This window comes from Heterocephalus glaber, unplaced genomic scaffold (genome assembly GCF_053883595.1).
Source record: "Heterocephalus glaber isolate CG9 unplaced genomic scaffold, H.glaber_assembly_v1.0 deba00001600, whole genome shotgun sequence".
NCBI classification, from domain to species: Eukaryota; Metazoa; Chordata; class Mammalia; order Rodentia; family Bathyergidae; genus Heterocephalus; species Heterocephalus glaber.
This window is the reverse complement of record NW_028258372.1, coordinates 41,163,696-41,183,354: the sequence shown is the minus strand read 5'-3', so window position 1 is coordinate 41,183,354 and position 19,659 is coordinate 41,163,696. Positions and strand designations below refer to the sequence as shown.

Here is a 19,659-nt window from a genome sequence, read left to right as displayed (position 1 = left end):
TGCAAGCACGAGGTCCTAAGTTTGATCCCCGGCACCACCAAAACAAACAAACAAAATTTCAGTTGACTCTAAAAGGGAATTCCAGACCCAGCCCCTCAAAACCCAAGCCAAACCTCATGAAGTACCACAAGTCCTCTTGGCTCTAAAATCACGGGGAAGACCTTGGGTAGAGCAGCTATTTATAGATTTAAGGACACAGGTTAACTAGTAGGAGTGTAATTTATTTTTTCACGAATGAATAAACACACCATAAATCCCACTATACCTCCACCCTACAAGCCTTCTTCCACGAGGAGTAAGGGCCTCCCCAGACCATTGGATTCCAGGATCCAGTCCAGGCTGATCTAACTGTAGAGAAGTGAGCTCTCGAAAGCTGTCTACCTGCCCTCCCATTCCATTCTCCTTTCTCCTTTTCTCTTCACGAACACAAAGATTATCAAACTTGACTTCCTAGATTTTGGCTTGGGAGAAAGAAGCAAATGATGGTGACCTCTAGCATCCTGAGGTCGCCCTTTGCCAGCAGAGAACACAGCGCCATAAACCAAGTGGCTCTAATGGGGACCAAGGGGCACTCAGAAGCTAGAGCAGTTCCGAGGGCCCTCAAAGTAAGGTTCTGGATTTCAGTAGCACCCAGCGGCCCACCAGCCTCCACAGAGCTCCGGGTCCGCATTCTGGTCCCTCCAGACCCAGGTGGGCGGGGCCCCCAACACCTTTCCCAGCCTTTGCGGAGGGGAGGAGGCGGGGCCTGAACCCTAGGGAGCCAATGCGGGAGGCCTTGGTCACGCGCAGCCGGCGAGCAGGCCAATGGGCGTCGGGGGCGTGGCCAGGGCCTCCGGCTCAGAGCATTTATAACAACTTGGAATGCGGTGCTTTTCAACGCGCTCCGTCCCAACGGTGACTTCCCGGCGGCAACTTTCCGATCTGGGCGATCATGTGCCCCTCGCCGTAACCCTCCCCACGCACCTGATCGCTTCTCCTCGGCCTTCCTCACCTCCTGCTCGCCATGGAGTCTCTGGCCTTCCCCAGTCGCCCGGGCCCGGCGGCTCCCTCTTCCGCCACCAACCTGGCCACGGAGCTCCCCCGGGCCCTGGGCGACAGGCTCATCCAGTCGCCCAAGCCCCTGATGAAGAAGCAGGCGGTGAAGCGACACCACCACAAGCACAACCTGCGGCACCGCTACGAGTTCCTGGAGACCTTGGGCAAGGGCACCTACGGGAAGGTGAAGAAGGCGCGCGAGAGCTCGGGGCGCCTGGTGAGTCCTCGCGGTGCGTGTCCCCGGCGGCCGTGTCCGTCCGAGATCGTGGGGACAGAGCGCGGCCCCGAGAGCTCCGGCAGCTCCAGACCGCAGGTCCTTAGAGAAGATGTGGTTCAAGTTGAATTTCGCTCGGAGCAGACTGTTCGATAGAGTGGAATGGAAAGAGAAAGTAGAAGGCATCCGATCTTAGCATGGGTTTGATAACTAGGTGTGTGGTTGAACGGATGAACAAGATAGGGGGATTTGCCGCGCTTACAGCCTGGCGGTCCAGCATACCGTGGAGATCCGCACAGGGGTGGGTCTGACACTCAAAACTGAAGCAGAATTTCATTCTGATGGGTTTTCGACTCAGGGAGATGTAAAGCCAGGCTCTGGTGCCAGGTGCACTGTGCCTCAAGATACCTTTGGGTTTGGGGCTTTTTGCAGAACTTGTCCTGTTGATTTGGTGTGTGTGTATGTTGTAGTCATGGTAATCTGTGACCTTGGGCAATTTCCTGCATCTCTGAATTCTCAGTTTCCCCTTCTGCAAAAAAAAAAAAAAAAAGTAGAAAACACAGCCACTAGGAAGATTGAATAGGATACAAATGTGAATTTAAAGTATTCCTGATGAATAGAACTTGTGGCAAGAATTGATTTTTTTTTTTTTTTTTTGGTACTGGGGATTGAACTCCGGTCCTTGCGCTTGCGAGACAGGCAATGGAACCACTGGGCTAAATCCCCGGTCCTAGAATTGATATTTGTATCTAGAAAGGCCAGCCCGGAAAGGATGGATTTACCAGAAGTCAGCTAACAGTGGTTAACAGTGCTTCTCAAACTTGAGTTTAAGTGTGCATGGGATTTAGACGGGGTGCTTCTTGAAAATACTTATTCTCTGCTTCCACAGTCAAGGGAATTTATTTTGGAGGCCCATAATTCATATTTTAACAAGCCTTTTAGATTTAGAGAACAGGTGGTTTAGGGATCATGTTTTGCCAGATCCAGTTGGGTGCTTATTGTGAAGTGTGTGTGTGTGTGTGTGTGTGTGTGTGTGTGTGTTTATGGCCATAGTTTGCCCTACTGGTTATGGCAGCGTTCCCCTCCTCGGATTGTGTTTGCTTTTGCAGCTACTAGCTGGTTTGGAACTCAAGAAATCATTTCATTGGTGAAGGAAGAGTGGATGGTAGAGAAAGGAGTGGATTATGGCCCCATCAACAGGACCGAGTATGTTTTTCCTGCTAAAGCCTGGCGCAGTCCCCAGCTGCCTGCTGCCAGGTTACAGCTATTGGGCAATCGCGTACTTCCCGGCTTTCCTTTTCTTTCTCGTTCTATAGAGCAAGGGCCCAGGGAGGCTCCAAGTTTGAGACTGCTGCGGCTGGGCTTTGTCAAGGCTGGAGCTAGAAATAGGTGCTCATGGCTGGTGCCCCTTGTTCCTGTGCTCCTGTTCAGGGGGGAGACTGGGTTGTGGGGACTGGGGTAGCCCAGAAACTGAGACTGAAGTTCAGAAGCTATTGACTGGGGTCACTGTGGGCTGCGAGGCGAGGGGGTGGGGTGTCTCATTTGACTTCAGAGATAAATTAGCTTTTAGTGGCTCTAGGCAGGGATTCCAGCTCTTATTACATCAGAACAGAGAATTCAGAAGGAACTCCCAGGGCTTGTGCCTCTTGCTGCACTTGCTGTATGTAAAGAGATAAGATCCGTAGGCTGGGACCTGCTCTGAACTCCCTGATCCATAGACCACCCAGGACTGCTGCTGGGAATTTGCTCAGGGTCCCCCTCTTTCTTAGAGAGCAGCTTTCTGCTGTGCCGATGATTTCTTGATCCTGGAGCTTTGCCTTCTTTCTCATCCACCAACCCTGCATCTTGACTGTCCCCTCTGAATACAGCGAGATCAGACTCTCAGGACCCTGCGGTGAGGAGAGGGGCACAGGAGCTGTCCCAGACAAATGGAGATTGTGATGAGGGCGAGATGCAGAGGAGGCCTGCTTAGCAACTTTCATCCCAAGGTCCTCTCCACCTCTCTCAAACACTTCCCGCTCCCACCCTGCCCAGATGGAATTAGCAGGAGCCAGATGGGATTGCGGGGAGGGAGGGGCAGGGGCAGGTGGGTGGGACTAAGGGCTGCTCCAAGAGGGCATCGGAGCAAAAACAAATATTTGCTCTGGATCTTGGACACATTCCTGGTATCCAAATGACATTTCCTCCTGTGATTCTCCCAGCTCCCCTGGCCACCCCTTCCCCCTAAGGAGGAAAACACATGCGGGGGATCCTGGAATGGCAGAGGCCGCCAAAGCCTCGGGGATGATGTCCATGGAAGCCACCCCTCCAAGGGGGGCCGAGGTGGGCAATGAGGGGAGTTCACATGTGCAGTTCTCTGGGGTGGGCCCTACCTCTATCTCTTTTCTATATTGAATCACCCAGTTCAAACATTTCCAAGATGTTTGAAAATGACTGAGTTGATCTGACTCCTTCATTGACGGGGTGGGGGGGTGGGGGCGGGGAGTAGTGTTGGACCTGAGGCCCAGAGAAGGGATGTGACTTATTCTTTCTTGGCTGGTTAGTGGCAAACCTGAAACATAGGCTCCAGACTTGTCCACCCCAATCCCCAGATGACCAAGTGCTGAGTCTAGGTGTGAAACCTGGCCTTGATGAGCCTGGGCTTGCCTCTGGGTGCTGTGTCAGTCCAGCAGCAAGCTCCTCCTTCCTGTCCCGGAGCCCAGGCAATGGCAAGGGTGGGGAGAGTCCCTAGGAACCAGCCCTCACCCTCCCACACACACACACTTGGCTCTGTTGAGGGATCCTGGGTGGGGGACTACAGTACTTTCCTGGTTTTTAAACCATGTTGGAGAGGCTCCTAGCTCAGAGTTGAGACTGGAAGGGTTCAGATCATTACCAGCTGTTTGGCCTCAGTTTTCTCATCTGTAATGTGGGGATTATAATATTCCTGCCACATGGGATTCTCCTAGGAGTCAGTAAGATAATATATATAAAATGCTTAGATATGCAACGTATCTAACATGTACAGTGTTATGACCCCTTTCCTGGGGACTCCTCTGTCCTAGGACTGTGCTGCCCCAAGCAAGTGGATTATGCGCCAGAGCCTTCCTAGAGAGGAACCACTTGGGTCTCTGTTGCCTTCAAGGCCCCAGTCTCTCCTCTGGCCCCCGCTTCAGTGAATGACTCCTGCCTGGCCACCTGCCACATGCTTGTTCGCAGGACTCAGCCTCCCCGCTCCTCCTGCATCTGCCGGCTCAGCAGCAAGGAGGGAGGCTGCAGGCGGGCTCCTGTCCTTGGGCTCCAGCCAAACCACACAATGAGGGCTGGGCAGGGAAGCTCCTCGACCTGGAACCCGGCAGAGAGGGCTGGAGGATGGCAGGGAGAGGGTGGCATAGTTTGGGGCTCAGGAGAGGTGGCTGAGCCTCCCCTCAGAGTTTACCCCTGCTCCCTGCTGGGCTCTGACCAGGCTCTGCTTGGTTTTTTGTTGGGGTGGTGAGCACCCCCAGGCTTGTTCCCTCTCTGTCAGCCCAGGCCAGTCGGCCCACCCTTGCCTCTGCTGTCTAGGTGGGTCATCCCCCAGCTCCTTGCCTGCTCCCAGACAGCAGCTGCTCCACGAAAGGCCAGAGAGGAGTCCAGGACCTTGGCTCCGACTCCAGGCCATAGCCACGATCGGAGATGCCCGCTGCACCCTCTCAGCACCCAGAAGCAGCATCTCTGGACTTTCTTTTCTTTCTTTCTTTTTTAATCCTCAGAACTTTCCACCACCCTCTCCTGAATGCGGATCATTTCTGATCTCAGTTCCTGGGAGGGAGGCAGCATTTACCAGCTGAGCCCCAGCACCGCTTCCTAGGGTGCTGACAAAGAAGTGCACATAATTGTATTCTCTAAAGGGGACGGGCCCAGAGCAAGATATGGGGATGGGAGACAGGGCTGGGCACCTCCAAGGAACTTTCATCTCCTGAGATGGTAGCTTCTCTGCACAACATCCCTCCGTCTGAATCTGATGGGTCGAGGAATCTTGGGATAGTCTGCTCACTGTGTGCAAAATAAGATGGGGAATTAGCCCTGCTGCCCCTCCCTAACCCACTGCCCTTGCTTTAGCAGACTCCACCCATTCTTCAAGGTCTGAAAGAGTTTGGTCCCAGGGGCCATTTCCCCTGCTCCTCCAGGCAGAGCAAGCTCTCCGCAGGGCCCCTGCAGCCTGTGGGCAGACAGGGCCCTCAGCCTGCACATTATCACACTCCACTGCAGTTGATGGAAAGAGTCTTCCCCTTGGACTGGGGCCCTCAACACAAGGACTGTCCCGTTTTTGTGTGAATCCCCAACACCTAGCACAGTACCAGGCACGTAGGCATTCAGCAGCCTGCTGCAAATTTGGAGAATGAGCATCCTTTTGGTTTTCAGATGAGGACATTGAAACTAGCCAGACAAGTGAAACAAGTCATCTAAGTAACCTGCCTAGAGTTGCACAGCTTGATAGAGGCAAATAATGATTCGATACGTGGGTTCTTGAGGGCACCCCTGGGCATGTGTTCACTGGCCTTGGATTTCCTTCCTCTGACTGAGTGTGATGGCCGTGTAATATACTGTCTGGACGCGAGCAGTTTGCAAAGGCAAAGAGGCAATCACAATAATTACACCAGGACGAACCAGGGCTGTCTCTGGGTATGTGGCCTTTCTACCTCTGGGTGATCCCGTCAGCAGTTGTTAACTTGGCTTTAGTCAGCTGATTTTTATTCTAGAACATAATCGGCCAACTACCTTCTAGGTGAGAACAAAGGTCCCTAAAAGTGAGTGCTCGGAACTGAGATTGACTCCACCTCGGGCTAGGAAGAAAGGGAGAAATGTCATCTGGGCACTGGTCCCATCTGTCAAAGATTAGTGTAGTCACAACTTAACCAATAAATATTTGTGATTTCTATTTGCTGGTAAACAAGTGGTGAGTGCTTTCTGTGTACTGATCTCTGTTTAGGCCCTGGCTGGTGCTATATCTAATTTACTTTGACAGGCTAGCCAGGAGATAGCTGGAGGCCTCTGCAGCGGGCTGGGAGAGATTAGGGAATTGTGGTCCCCCCCGCCCCCCCGCGACCCCCTGCCTCCATTCTTGTCCCTCAGCTGCAGGGAAGCTGATGGGAGGCTGGTGACGTAACTAACCTGTGTCCTTCCTGGGATGCCCCAGTCCAACAGCCACCTCCTGAAACCTAATATAGACGGATGTCAAGGTTCTACTTCTGCATTCTCTGGCTACACAAAGGCTCTGCCCAGCACCCCCAAACCCCACAGTTTTTGGAACCTTAGTTTTAGGCCAGTTGTCTTTAGAGCGGTGCCCTTAAGCCGATGATTTCTCTCCCCATCTACATTTACATGTGTGCGCAAACAACCAAGCATACAAAATGTGCCTTGTCTTTGCATTTGTATGCACCTTAGGCTGCCATCTTTCATTGTCTGGTGATTTGTGCTTCTATAAGATTGTTTTATATCTATTAATATATTTTTGATAGCTCTTTGCCTCTGAAGCGCTCACGACATTTTACCCATTGTCTTATTTTAGAAAGAAAGACTTAGAGAAACAAGAACTTGTCCATAAAATCTCTCCTTTCTGGGAGCGGAGAAGGATGTGGAGAGAGAGGTGTGTGGGAATGAGGCTCTGGGTTGAATCCACAAAAGAGAGACGCCCCTACTTGGGGAGGATTCAACACCTCTACCCCATACCCACCCCCCCACCCCCGCCCCACTCAGTTCCAAGCCCACAGACTTCTGCTTAGCTCAATGGAGACAGCTGGGTGGTGGGTGCAGGAGGGGCACCCCTGTCCCCTGCAGCTGCAGTGTGGGCCTCCCTGCATCTCAGGGAGGAGGCTCCATGGTGACCGCCCCTCCTGCCTGCCATTGTCCTCCGTGCCTGGTTCCTAGAGGGCCCGATAGAGCGGGCCTCCTTCTTTCACCGATGCAGCTTCAGGGGAGGAGCAGGGCGGAGGAGGGCACGCCATCCCTGGTTTGTTGCCTGGGTGACCGGCTGTGGCCATTGTGAGCAGCTCTTCTTACGGGATTAGGGCCCATTCCGCATTCTTGTCCAATGGGGGACACAGGCTGACAGGGCCCACTGTCCCCGCTCAAGCTGGAAGCCATTGTCTGCCTCCAGAGTCTGTGAAAGGCTGGATTAGAGCCTGCCCCGCCAGCAGGGGTTTCCTTTTCTCTGTCTCCTTTTGAGTCTTGAGCGGAGGCAAACCCTCCTGGGAAATTGAATGAGGAGTTGTTTACATCCTCTGTGCCAGGACCGTTGGATTTCTCATAACTTGCCTATCTCCCTTGAAGAGGAAGTCTTGCATTTACCATTCCCCTCCTGGACAGGACTTGCCAGGAACCGGCCAGCCTGTTGGATGCCCCACCCCCACCCGCCCTGTGCAGCCGCGAACCCTCTGAGGTCACAGCTTCTGAGGACCTGTGGCATTTGTACAGCTCACTTCACGCAGTCTGACCGGGAAAGCCCCTCCGACAGCCTAGTGCAACCTGTTTATCACAGAAAACAAAACTGAGGCTCGGAGAGAGGGGGAGGCAGGGACAACAGCCATGGGGACAGGGCCGGAATCTGGAGAACCCAGGCCCCTGGGTCCCCAGGCAGCAGGTCACACTCGCTGTGTGCTCCTGGCCTTGGTTGCCCATCAGTCCCCATGGTGGGGCTGTCTGGGAGCCCCTGTGGAGTGGGGTCCTGCAGGGGACACTGAGGCAGCTCTTCCTCCATTTCCTCTCTGCTCACTCCCTCCTTCCTGAGCCCACCACACACCAGCCAGGGGGTTAGTCTTTCTGTTTTTATTTTTTTCCCTCCGGTACTGGAATTGAATCTAGGGCCTTCATGCTGAACTCCACTCCCAGCTCATCTGTTTATTTATTTATTTATTTATTCATTTATTATTTAAATTTTGAGGCAGGGTCTTGCTAAGTCACTAAGTTACCGAAGCTAGGCTCAACCTTGCGACCCTCCTGCCTCAACCTCCCAGAGTCTGGGATTACAGTTGTGTGTCACCACGTCTGGCTTGAAAAGGGTTAGTCCTTGTGTAGTATTTTTTACCTGTAGGGACTAAGATAGCAAATCCTGGAGGACTCTGTCTGTCTAGCTGTTTGTTTGCTTGTTGCTAGGGAGAGGACATTCCTTACCTGAAAAGATCGCTGTTTGCAGTTTTTTGTTTGTTTGTTTGTTTGGGGGGAATTAGTTTTTTTGGTGATTTTAAAAAATTGTGGTAAAATATAATACACATTTTTCATTTTAACCATCTGTATAATTCAGTGGTATTTTTTTTTCAATGGACAAAGGCTGTTTTATTCATGACTGTTCTCTGAGGCCACTGTGCACACCCACATACAGGGCGCTCCACTTCTCTTCCTCCTTGGATAAGGTTTTTCATTTTTGGTAGTGGGGATCGAACTCGGGAACTTAGCGGCTGAACCACTGAGCTAAATCCCCGGCCTAGACAGGGTCTTGATTATCTCTTCCTAGGCCTGGAGGTGTTCATGGTGCTTTTGCTTTCTTGGCCTTCAACCCATGGGCTTCGGGCTGGTCAGCCAGGAGCTTCCTGTGGGCCTCGTCTGCCCTCAGCTTGTGGGTGCGCTTGGTGAGAATCGCTTTTCTTGACCACTTTCCCCTTCACCTTCAGGTATGGGCTGTGGAATGCGGGCGGCCAGTCTTCTCAGGGACTGGTATTGCAGAGCAGCCTCACAGATCCTGCTCTGGCATCCAGGCCTTGACCGTGTCCATCTGCCTACCCTTCGGGGAGCCGGGGAGTGGATGCTCACAGGCCTGGGTGATCAGCCCATCTTGATCAGTTTCCAGATCTGCTAACAGGAAGTGGCACTTGCGATTTCACTGGTCTCCTTGGGATCCAGCCAGATCTTCTTTTGGCCCTAGGAGGACATGGCGGGCCTCTCCTGAAGTCTGAGCAATATTCACGGCTGTGGCTTGCAGCGAAAGGCCAAGTCAGCGGTGTATTATGTACATCCATAATGTTGCAAATCGACACACTAGCCATTTCTAAAACATTTTCATCACCCCAAACAGGAAATAATCACTGTGCCCATTAAATAATAACTACCTATCTGCTCTTCACCTCCATATTCTCAGGAGGGACCTCAGCTCTACTTTCTGTCTCTATATATTTGGCTGCTCTGGCTAGTCACCACATATAAGTAGGATCTTAGACTATTTGTCCTTCTGTACCTGGCTTATTTCACTTGGCATAATATTTTCAGTGTTCACCTATGAGGAATGTAATCACTATGTACTACAATCGTGTACTAATAAAAAAATAAACAAAATATTTTGAGGGTTCAGCCGTGTTGTAGCGTATGTCAGAATTTCATTCCTTTTTTGATCCCTGACACCACAAAAAATTTTTCATTCATTTTTGTGGCTGAATAATAGTCCATTGTATGTACCACATTTTGTTTTTGTTTTTTTTTAGCTAGAAAAATTAATTTTTATTAACTTATCAAATATTTTACAATGGCTGTATGAACCAGTCATTATACATCTACTAAATTTTAGAAACAGGTAAATTGTTTCAAAGTATTAGACAAAAAGTCTTCAAGATGACAAAAATGAAATCACATTGGGATGTTAAATCCAAATAGTGATATGATATCATAGAAGAGGATCATAATAGCTATAAAGTACTAACAACAATTTTTATATACCATTCAATTGACATTGCAATCAAATCATTAATTTAAAAGTCACACATGAAAAATATTTATATTCCTCACCAAAAGGGTGCTAAGATTCAATTAATTAAGTCCAATATAAATGACATGTGCAGGTTGTACCACATTTTGTTTATTCATTTGTCTATTGATGGAAATTTGAGTTCTTTCTACCTTTTGGCTAGAGACCAGATGTTTATAGCAAGTTAGAGTATCAAGGCCAAAAAAAAGGGCTAAGCTTGGAATTAAATAGCCAGCAGCCTCACCCCAGTGTGTGCCAGCGTCTCAGCGACTGCCCGGCTTTAAGCAGACCATTTGGCCTCTCGGTGCTCCAGTTGCTTCACCTGTGAGTGGGGATAACAAGACTTTCTGTGCCTACCTCCCAGCGCTGCTGCGAGGGCCAATTCGCTGAATGCAGTAAACTGGTATCAGTGTCTACTGTGTGCCCGGTGATACGCTTGGCATGCAGGGTCCAAGCATGAGCAAAACGGTCCCAGTCCTGGTGCAGCATGGCAAGTTTGCTTTGTAAATCATGGAGCATCGGGCTTGAGGGTGCAGGTCGTTACCTTTCTTGTCCGTCCGTAGACTGAACAAGGAGGCCACTGGTCTCTACCCCTTCCTGCTGCACACATGGACTGCCCTGGACCCAAGTGAGAACTTTGTCAAGAGAAGGCGCTGTCCAGCCTGTCCACCACCTGCCCTGGAGAGCAGTGCCCTCTCCCGCCTACCCTGGATTCCCCGGGTGCACCCTGGGGCCTGTGTAGCAGCTGCAGGCAACCCCCCCAAGACCAGGCTCTCCAAATCATCCTCACAGATACTTCCCGCCAGACCTTTCTCCTCAGTCTTCTGCGCTCTCTCTTCCCAGGTGGCCATCAAATCAATCCGGAAAGACAAAATCAAAGATGAGCAAGATCTGAAGCACATACGACGGGAGATCGAGATCATGTCGTCACTCAACCACCGCCACATCATTGCCATCCATGAAGGTACAGCGTGGGGCAGGTGCAGCTGGGAGCTGGGTGTGCGTGTGTGTAAAAGGGAACGCGGAACTAACATCACAAAGAAGTAAAAATGACAAGGACTTTAGGGTTGGTAAAAAGTGGATTTGAAACCTAGTGATATGAGTTAGGACAATGCATTTAATGATGTCTCTGGGCCTCAGTTCCTCGTTCACAACATGGGATAATCCCATCTGTGTCATGGGGTGGTTACAAAAATTAAACTGGATAATGTCACTGAGTGCCTTGCTCATGGGAGGAACTCAAGGTAGGACAAGTTTGGTTGTTGCTGTTGGTTTTTCCCTGCTTGAACCCTAAGCTCCCTGCCCAGTGAGAGCCTTCACAATCCAGGGAGGCTGAAACCCACATTGTCCTGCACCTGTCCCAGGCACGTGGTGCTATTTTTCATGCATCCCCAGAGCCAGACTTCTTAGAATTCAGCCTGTGCCCTGAGTCACTCCTAGCACAGTACTGTCTCCTACCTCTCTCCATCTGTCTTGGCCTCCTTTCCTCTGAATCAGCTTCTCCACCCCAGCTGCCCACTTCTGTGACCCAGACAACAAAGTGATCAAGGCAGAGTGACGAGGGAGAGGAGGAGTACCCTCCCCCACACACCTGTCTGCTTCGAGCCTTGATGTAATAGCAGTTAGGTGGGCACCAGGGATGATAGAGGCAGTGGCAAGGAGGCAGGAAAGCCTGTGGCTTTGCTCCCTGTCTGAAGATTCCTGCTGGGGCAAAATAGAGAAGTCTTCTTCACTCTCAGGATCTTAAGGAGAATAAGGGTGGAACCACTGACATGGCCCTGTGGCCTACACCTGTCCCATGAGGAGCCCAGGCAAGTGACTGAGAAAGCTAATTGTATCTTTGTGTACTTCCCTCAGGGAAGAGTGGGCAGATGACAAAGTATTGGTTGAGTCAGGCTGAGTTTGGTGATTGGGCATTGCATCCACGAGTAGAAATCAGCTCTCCCCAAACCGAGGTCCCCAGCTGGCTGTAGGAGCTGAGCTTGACACTCAGGACGTGGCTTCTCCTGCATGTGCAGATTCAGCAGATGTAGGGGCATCACAGTTACTGTGTGTCTGAAAGGCTCTCCCAGATTGTCCCCATCCTGCCAGTGTAAGATTCAAGGGTTTTGGCCTCGGAAAGGCTCCAGTCCTGGGAACTCCCCGGCCCAGTAAGATCCTTAGCAATCCAGGAAGACTGAAAGCTAAGTCAGACAACTGTTCCAGGCACGTGGGTGCCCTATCCTAGTTGCTTCCAGAATGTGACCTGGCTGGCTCTTGATCCCCAGTTTCATGGCACAGTGTTGCACCCCTGCAAAGGCACTGAGAACCATAGGAGTGGAGACTCAGCCAGGCATGCCTTAGGATGCTAGGCCACCATGTTCCCCTAGAAAAAGCACTGGCCCCATGGCTTTGTGTCCAGCTTCCTGGGAGCTGAGACTCCTCTTAGCAAAAGCTTTGTTCCTCAATTCCTTCTCAGAGGCCAGACAGCAATAGGTCTGGAGCTGGCCAAGCAGGCCAAACTCATAGGACCTGTTTGTTGCAAAGATGCAACAGCGTGGACATACATGTTCTGACACACACTAGCTGAAGGGCCGGTCTGGTGAACCAGCTGCTCCATACCTTTCCAGGGTGCTGGAGCCAGGACAAGGCCTGAAGTAGCAAGAAGGCCCCTCCTACATGTGGCGATGAGCCAGCTGGGGTGGGCCGACTGCCAGGAAGCCAGCCGTCCAATTAATGACCACATATTCATTGATTGCTTCGTGTGTGAGGCCTTCTGCACGAGGCCTTGGCCTGGGTACCCTGGACAGGAGGTCAAAGATGATGGGAGAGGTGACCTCTCAGCTGTCCACAGTACTGAGTAGTTCTTGGTCCATTTTCGTACACTTTTGTCCCTCCTCCGATCCTGGAGGCAGACACTATTGGCATTACTTTTCAAGTTCATATATAGGGAACACCTATGAGAAATATAACGGTAGATACCATTTTTCAAGTGCTTTGTTACATGTCTGCTGTCATGGGAGCTGGCTCAGTCAGACTGGGCGCTGTCACTGTTTTTTATGTTTCTCACCCCAATCCCCTGAGATTGCCACTATTTTTTTTTTTTTTTTTTGGTACCGGGAATCAAACTTGGGACCTTGCGCTTGCAAGGCAGGCGGCGGAACCACTGAGCTAAATCCCTGGCCCCTTTGGTCTTAACTTGTTGATCGAAGAAGATGCTGAGTCCCCCAAAGGCCCTTTTCCGGCCCTTATTTCCTGCCCATTAACCGACATCCTTGGAGGGAGGACCTGTGTGGTTGGGAGCAGGAAGGAGTATGTGGCGCCCGGTGGGGAACAGTATACCCTGGGAAGCCCTGACATCCGCCTTGCTCTGCCCAGTGTTTGAGAACAGCAGCAAGATCGTGATTGTCATGGAGTACGCCAGCCGGGGAGACCTGTATGACTACATCAGCGAGCGGCAGCGGCTGAGCGAACGCGAAGCCCGGCATTTCTTCCGGCAGATTGTCTCTGCCGTGCATTACTGCCACCAGGTAAGCAACCACCTGACCCAGCCATGCTCCAAGAGGGTGGCCCCTGGGCTCTGAGGCTGGTGTGAACCAGAGAGATTCTGTGACTTGTCCGGGGTCATGTAGGCAGACAGCACGGAGTCTGGACTCTGAGGCCAGCAGTGTTGGTGTCTCTGGCTTTGAGTGTCGACCAGGAATCCAAGGGCCTTGCATTATATATCGCTAAAGTTGGGGGTCCCAGCCCACCCTGCTCTGTCCTGCTTGGCTCCCTTTATGTCTGCTGCACTTTCCCCTTCCCCTGACTGGACTCCCTCTCTTTCAGAATGGGATTGTCCACCGAGATCTCAAGTTGGAGAACATCCTCTTAGATGCCAATGGAAATATCAAGGTGAGCCCCACTTTTAGCCTGCAGATCTTGCCTATTTCACTCTGGGTTTTCTGCACTGTAACCAGCCACACAGCTCTGAGCTCTTAGTGGGTTCCTGAAGGAGTTGGGCAGAACACCGTTGGCACTGTTAGGGACCTTGGCCATCACCCATTCCAACACCTCTGATGCCACAGGATGAGGACAGAGGCCTCGAAATGAGGGCTAACTTGCATAGCGTCACATGGCTAGCAAGAGGCTGAGCCTGGGCTAGAACCAAGATCTCTGACTCACACCCCAGTGCTCTTTTGGATGTCACAAGGCTGACAGGAGTCTAGATCTAGGGCCAGTCTTCGCTCACGGCCTTGGGACCAGCAGGGACAGGGTCATGGTCCGAGCTCCTTATCTCTGCACATGCACACTCACAAGCACACACGCATGCACGCACAATCAAATCCGCTGTGAGGAGGCAGCCCTTTGGCACCTTTCCTGACAATGGAGCACCCCGAGTGCCAGCTTCCTATTTGCTGCTGTTGCTGGATTTCCATGCCAAAGTAGTTACATTTCGGTCAGTCGGGAGATCACAGTGACGGGGTGAACTCAGATCTCAGGCCTGGAAAGGGCAGATGGTTAAAGCCAGGTGATGCAGAGGGGCTGGGCTGGCAGGCACCCAGGAAGGTGACTCTGCATTCTGAGCCTCCTCAGTCTTTCGGACCCAGACCATAGTCTCTGATGAAGTTCCTGACCTGTGCCCTGTGGTGCCCCAGGACCGAGTTCTTCCCTGCACTTGGCCAGTTCCCGGAGCAGGTGGGGCTTTCTTTGATGCGTGGGGGCAGGGAAGGCAGTGCCTGTGAACACATAACCTGGACAGGCACGCATTCCTTTCTCTACGGGGCATAGGGCTTGTTATGGGCTTCACCTGGTAACTGTTTGATAAGAGGCCAATAAAACCATAAACAAAGGAACAAGTTTCATAAACAGTCCCTCCCCACACGGGGCGCAGCAGCCCTCTGTGGAGTTTGGAGGGGAGCATCAGGGCATGGACCTCTCCCTCTAGCCGGAGCCAGGTGGAAAGGGTCTGTAGGGAGTGAGAGCTCGGGTTGGGGCCTCTGGAGCCCTCAGACTCAGAGGCTCAGGGAGTCCTACAAGATCCCTTCTCCTGGGCTAGAGACACAGCCCTGATCTTTGTCCTGCTCTCCCCGTTGCCTCTTAGTGATCTCTGTGGGCACAGAGGTGAGCCTTGACAGGCAAGGGCAGCTCAGGCCTGGCATGGGTTATCATTCGGGGCCTGGCTTGCCTCTCAGGGAGATGGCAGTGGCATGAGATTGCCCCTCCTCTTCCATCTGGCTGACCCTCCATGTGGTCCGAAAGTGTCCACTGAGCCCCGTAGAAGGCCTTCCCTGTGTTAGGCGCTGCAGGTGGGGTGAGGACGTCCATATGGGAGCATATAAGGCTGGAAGGCAGAGCTGATGAGCAGAGAGCTGAAGGGAGCCATTGGAAACTGTAGGGCATCATAGGAAAAGATCTGGGGCCCTGAAGGGCTTCTCAGGGAGATGGACACACAGGATCAGTAAGCTGTGCACATGCAGGAGGCAGCCTTCCCAGGTGGAACACAGCATGCATGAGCAAAAGGGTCTGTGAGTGCTGGGCATCCTGGGCCCCCACATACCTCTGCCTGCATGCTGTTCATTGACACTGATCCTTGGGGCACTTCCTTCCAGGAACCGAGCTATGGTGACAGTGTCCAGTGTGGGGTGGAGGGCCAAGGGACCCTTTCCTTCTGCTGGAGTTTCTTCAGGCTCTAGAGAATGGCTGGTTGAAAGCTGCAGAGCAACCCAGGCCTTGGTATGACCACATCCATGTTTGTCTCAATCCTGCAGATCGCCGACTTTGGTCTCTCCAACCTCTACCACCAAGGCAAGTTCCTGCAGACATTCTGTGGGAGCCCGCTCTATGCGTCACCCGAGATCGTCAACGGGAAACCTTACATGGGCCCAGAGGTGAGTGGCCCCTCCTCTACCTGCCTCAGTCACTTTCTGTGACTTCAGGCCTTAAGGGATGGACGGGCTATTTTCTAGTCAATTCCTTTATCACAGCATAAAACTCAGGACCCTGAACAGTGACTTGCCAGGCCTCTAGTCAGGGTTGGCAGAAATGGTGCTAGATGACTCCCCATTTCTTCCTTGTCCCTCTCATGTCCCTCCCAGTACCCGATCCAGCCTCCCAGGAATGACATGGCAGCTGTCATGGCTACTCAGAAGGGCTGGCCTGGCCATGGCTCTGTGCTTGTGGCTGTCCTTCCCAGGGAGGGCACAGGCAGCATCTTCCCCCATGAGCCTCAGCACCTTCTACATTGTCCCATCTTTGTGCCTGGGTATGAAAGGGGGTCATCCCCGGGCCCCACCCTGCCCTCCCTGTGTCCCTCTTCCCCCAGCTCTGGAGGTGAGGCTGGCAGCTCCCCAGCCTGTGGCATGGGGTATCCTTGCTGACCCGATCCCTCTCTCCCTCTCTCTCTCAGGTGGACAGCTGGTCCCTGGGTGTTCTCCTCTACATCCTGGTGCATGGCACCATGCCCTTTGACGGGCAGGACCACAAGATGCTGGTGAAGCAGATCAGCAATGGGGCGTACCGAGACCCACCCAAGCCCTCAGGTCAGTGAGTGTAATGGGTTTCTCATCTAGGCCTAGGTGTGCATCCCTGATTTCTGAGGCCGGAATTAAACACTGGCACTAAAGTCCAGAGAGCAACAGTCCACGGTGACTTCCAGTAGATTAGGTGCCCTCCAGTCACACCTCTGGTATCTGAGACCTCTGCACAAGGAGAGGATGTGTCCTCCCCAGTGAGAGTATTTGATTCCATTTGGGAAGTGCTTCCTAAGATCCAGCTTAGATCCTCTGGGGTACAATTGTCTGTTGCTTCTGTCCTCGTCCCCAGAGATCTTTCATGTGATGCAAAAGGCAGGAAGAGGTGTCTAAGAGCCCTAGTTCACCACTGGGCACAGTCCTTACCTCAGAGGGTTGACTGTCAGTGGAGACAAAGGAAGGTCCACTTTATGTGTACATTCCAGCAAGGGGGGCCAAAGGGTCTGGGATTGGAGAGTCTTCTTGGGAAAGCTGGCCTGGGGACCTCCCTGGTCCATGGCACATCCGGGTCCCAAAGGTGAGCGGTGTCTTGACTCAAATGGGGACCATCCAGTGAGGGAGGCCATGGGGCACCCTTTCTACCAAACCAAATCCCCTGCCTGTGTCTTCCAGATGCCTGTGGCCTGATCCGGTGGCTCCTGATGGTGAACCCCACCCGCCGGGCCACACTGGAGGATGTAGCCACTCACTGGTGGGTCAACTGGGGCTACGCCACCCGTGTGGGGGAGCCGGAGGCTGTGCGCGAGGCTGGGCACTCCAGCAGTGACTCTGCCCGTGCCTCCGTGTCCGACTGGCTCCGCCGATCCTCCCGCCCACTCCTGGAGAACGGGGCCAAGGTGTGCAGCTTCCTCAGGCAGCACGCGCCTGGGGGCAGTGGCAGCACAATGCAGACACCTGGCCTGGAGCGCCAGCACTCGCTCAAGAAGTCCCGCAAGGAAAATGACATGGCCCGGTCTCTCCAGGACAACCTGGCTGAGGACGCCTGTCCTCGTCCTGGGAAGGGCAGCCTCAAGCTGCCAAAGGGCATCCTCAAGAAGAGGGCGTCATCCTCCTCGGAGGGGGCACAGACGGACGTGCAGGAGCCCAGCACTGTTCCTGAGGGCACCGGGCAGGCCGCCCCCCTGCTCCCCAAGAAGGGCATCCTCAAGAAGTCTCGGCAGCGCGAGTCAGGCTACTATTCCTCTCCAGAGCCCAGCGAGTCTGGGGAGCTCCTGGATGCAGGTGATGTGTTTGTGAGCAGGGACCAGGATGAACAGCCACCGCCCCAGCCCCCGGGGCTGCTCTTCCATCCCAAGGGCATCCTCAAAGTCAACGGGAAGTTCTCCCGCACAGCCCTGGACCTCACAGCACCCACCACCTTCGGCTCCCTGGACCAGCTGGCCACTCCTCTCGCCCCAGCCCGGGCCAGCCGCCCCTCCCCATCGGGGGCCGTGAGTGAGGACAGCATCCTATCCTCTGAGTCCTTTGACCAGCTGGACTTGCCTGAACGGCTCCCCGAGCCCCCTCTTCGGGGCTGCGTGTCTGTGGACAACCTCACGGGGCTTGAGGAACCCCCCTCCCAGGGCCCTGGCAGCCGCCTGAGGCGCTGGCAGCAGGACCCCCTGAGCAGTAGCTGCTTCTCCCTGACAGGCTGCCAGGAGGTGACGGAGGCCTACCGCCAGGCCCTGGGGGTCTGCTCCAAGCTCAGCTGATGGTCCGGTCCTGGGGCGTTGGCCCAGCCCAGCCAGGCTCTAAGATGCAGCTGGCTGCACTTGTGGGCACAGCACCTCCTCCCAGGACCCAAATCTCAGCTGAGGGTCTGCAGTGGAGCCCTGGATGGGAGAGGGGGTGAATCCAGTGCTCCAAGGGTTCAGTGTCTTCTGCCTGATGGAAGCAGGAAGGTGACAGAGGAATGGGAAGGCAACAGCATGGTCCAGGCGCCGTGTCTTGTATCGTGGAAGGGCTGTGGGGACCTGGAAAGAGCGCTCCATCCGGGTCTGCATCCTGGTTGCCATGAGTTTCGATCCTGGTGCCTTCTAAACATAGCCCCGCCCGGGCTCATCCCTATCAAAGTGGGCAGGGGCAGTCTTCACACCGTTCCACCCCACCAACCACGGGAGCTGGGGGTGCCTGGAGGACCCTGCCTCGTGCATCCCAGGAGTAAAAACAGCCTCTGCTTCCTCAAAGGTTCTCTTTTCCCATCCTCCGCTCCAAGTCCCGGCTACCTGAAGTGGCTGCTTATGAATTTAAAAGACTTGAAAAGGCTCAGGCTGCTGTTTGGCCTCACCTCAGGAGTCCAGGTTCCTCTGGACCCCACCTTGGACCTCAGAGACTCAAAGTTCTGTGCCTCTAAGCTGCTCCTGAAGTCTAGACTGTGGATGTGTCTGTTTCTCTGGGCTTTCAGGGCCCTAGGATGTCCTTATTTATTTTTAAATAGTTTATGTTCTCAACTCTGTTTTTTTAAAAAAAGGTGAATCTTGCTGTTTTTCATACTGTGAATGCTATGTTTGGTGGAGATCCACTATGACGTCTAAGTTCCTGTACGGAGAGGTATTTTTGTTTCTTTGTTTTTTGGTTTTTTTGGTACCGAGGATCAAACTCGGGTCCTTGCGCTTGTGAGGCAGGCAGCGGAACCACTGAGCTAAATCCCCGGCCCCAGAGAGGTATTTTTGCAGGATGCCCCATGATCAGGAGAGGGAGTCTTTTACAAACCCATATGTTCTTTGCACTGTCTGGAAATGGATTGCTGGCTCCCTTCATGCTGCGCCCTGATGCTGTCTATCCTCCTTTGTGGCCAGAAAAAAACACTCCATTAAAACCAGAATAGTGATTTGAGAAAAGGCTTCTGTTTTGTGGGGGGTGGGAGGGGGTGCGCAGAGTTCTCTAAGCCTGAGCTGTTATTGGTGGGACACAGAAGCTGCTCAATGAAAACAGGCCCAAAGGGCGGGGATGCAGCTGGATGGTACAGCCCTTGCTTAGTCTGCATGCTCAAGCCCAGCACCCCTCCCACACATACAAATGGCTCCAAGCTTCCCAGGACCCCGCTGTCTCCTGCGGCGGCAGTTCTGGTCTGACCCCACTGAGCATTCGGTGGAAAAGGGAAAAGCCCTGGGCCTGCCGAGGTCCCAGGTTGCTCCTCCAGCCAGTGGTGACACTAAAGGAATAACTGGGTGCGCGCGCTTGGCCCGCCCCTCCCGCTGTCGGCTGGCCGCCCCGCCCCCTGCCGCTTGAAGACGCCCCCGCAGCCT

The 19,659-nt window shown here is 53.2% G+C and overlaps 1 protein-coding gene across 3 annotated transcripts; it reads left to right on the top strand.

The window, feature by feature from the left end:
• The first annotated feature begins 829 nt into the window (after window positions 1–829).
• On the top strand, window positions 830–19,251 carry Nuak2 (NUAK family kinase 2). Of its 3 annotated transcripts, XM_004862110.3 has the most exons (8): window positions 1,112–1,252; window positions 2,359–2,455; window positions 10,785–10,905; window positions 13,299–13,450; window positions 13,749–13,814; window positions 15,671–15,790; window positions 16,309–16,441; window positions 17,045–19,251. In XM_004862110.3, exons 3-8 carry the CDS (start codon window positions 10,863–10,865, stop codon window positions 18,121–18,123), a joined length of 1,593 nt encoding a protein of 530 aa, XP_004862167.2. In that variant the 5' UTR covers window positions 1,112–1,252; window positions 2,359–2,455; window positions 10,785–10,862; the 3' UTR covers window positions 18,124–19,251. The 3 variants fall into 3 exon arrangements, with proteins under 3 accessions (XP_004862165.2, XP_004862167.2, XP_087050111.1); XM_004862108.4 differs by lacking the exon at window positions 2,359–2,455 and having other exon boundaries at window positions 830–1,252; XM_087193985.1 differs by lacking the exons at window positions 1,112–1,252; window positions 2,359–2,455 and adding an exon at window positions 3,334–3,571.
• The last annotated feature ends 408 nt before the right edge of the window (window positions 19,252–19,659 follow it).

Bases quoted from the DNA above. Each gene is read 5' to 3' on its own strand.
- Nuak2 (XM_004862108.4), top strand. From the start codon at position 1,004: ATGGAGTCTCTGGCCTTCCCCAGTCGCCCGGGCCCGGCGGCTCCCTCT. The intron at 1,253-10,784 runs GTGAGTCCTCGC...CTCTCTTCCCAG, and splicing joins GCGAGAGCTCGGGGCGCCTG to GTGGCCATCAAATCAATCCG. The intron at 15,791-16,308 runs GTGAGTGGCCCC...TCTCTCTCTCAG, and splicing joins AACCTTACATGGGCCCAGAG to GTGGACAGCTGGTCCCTGGG.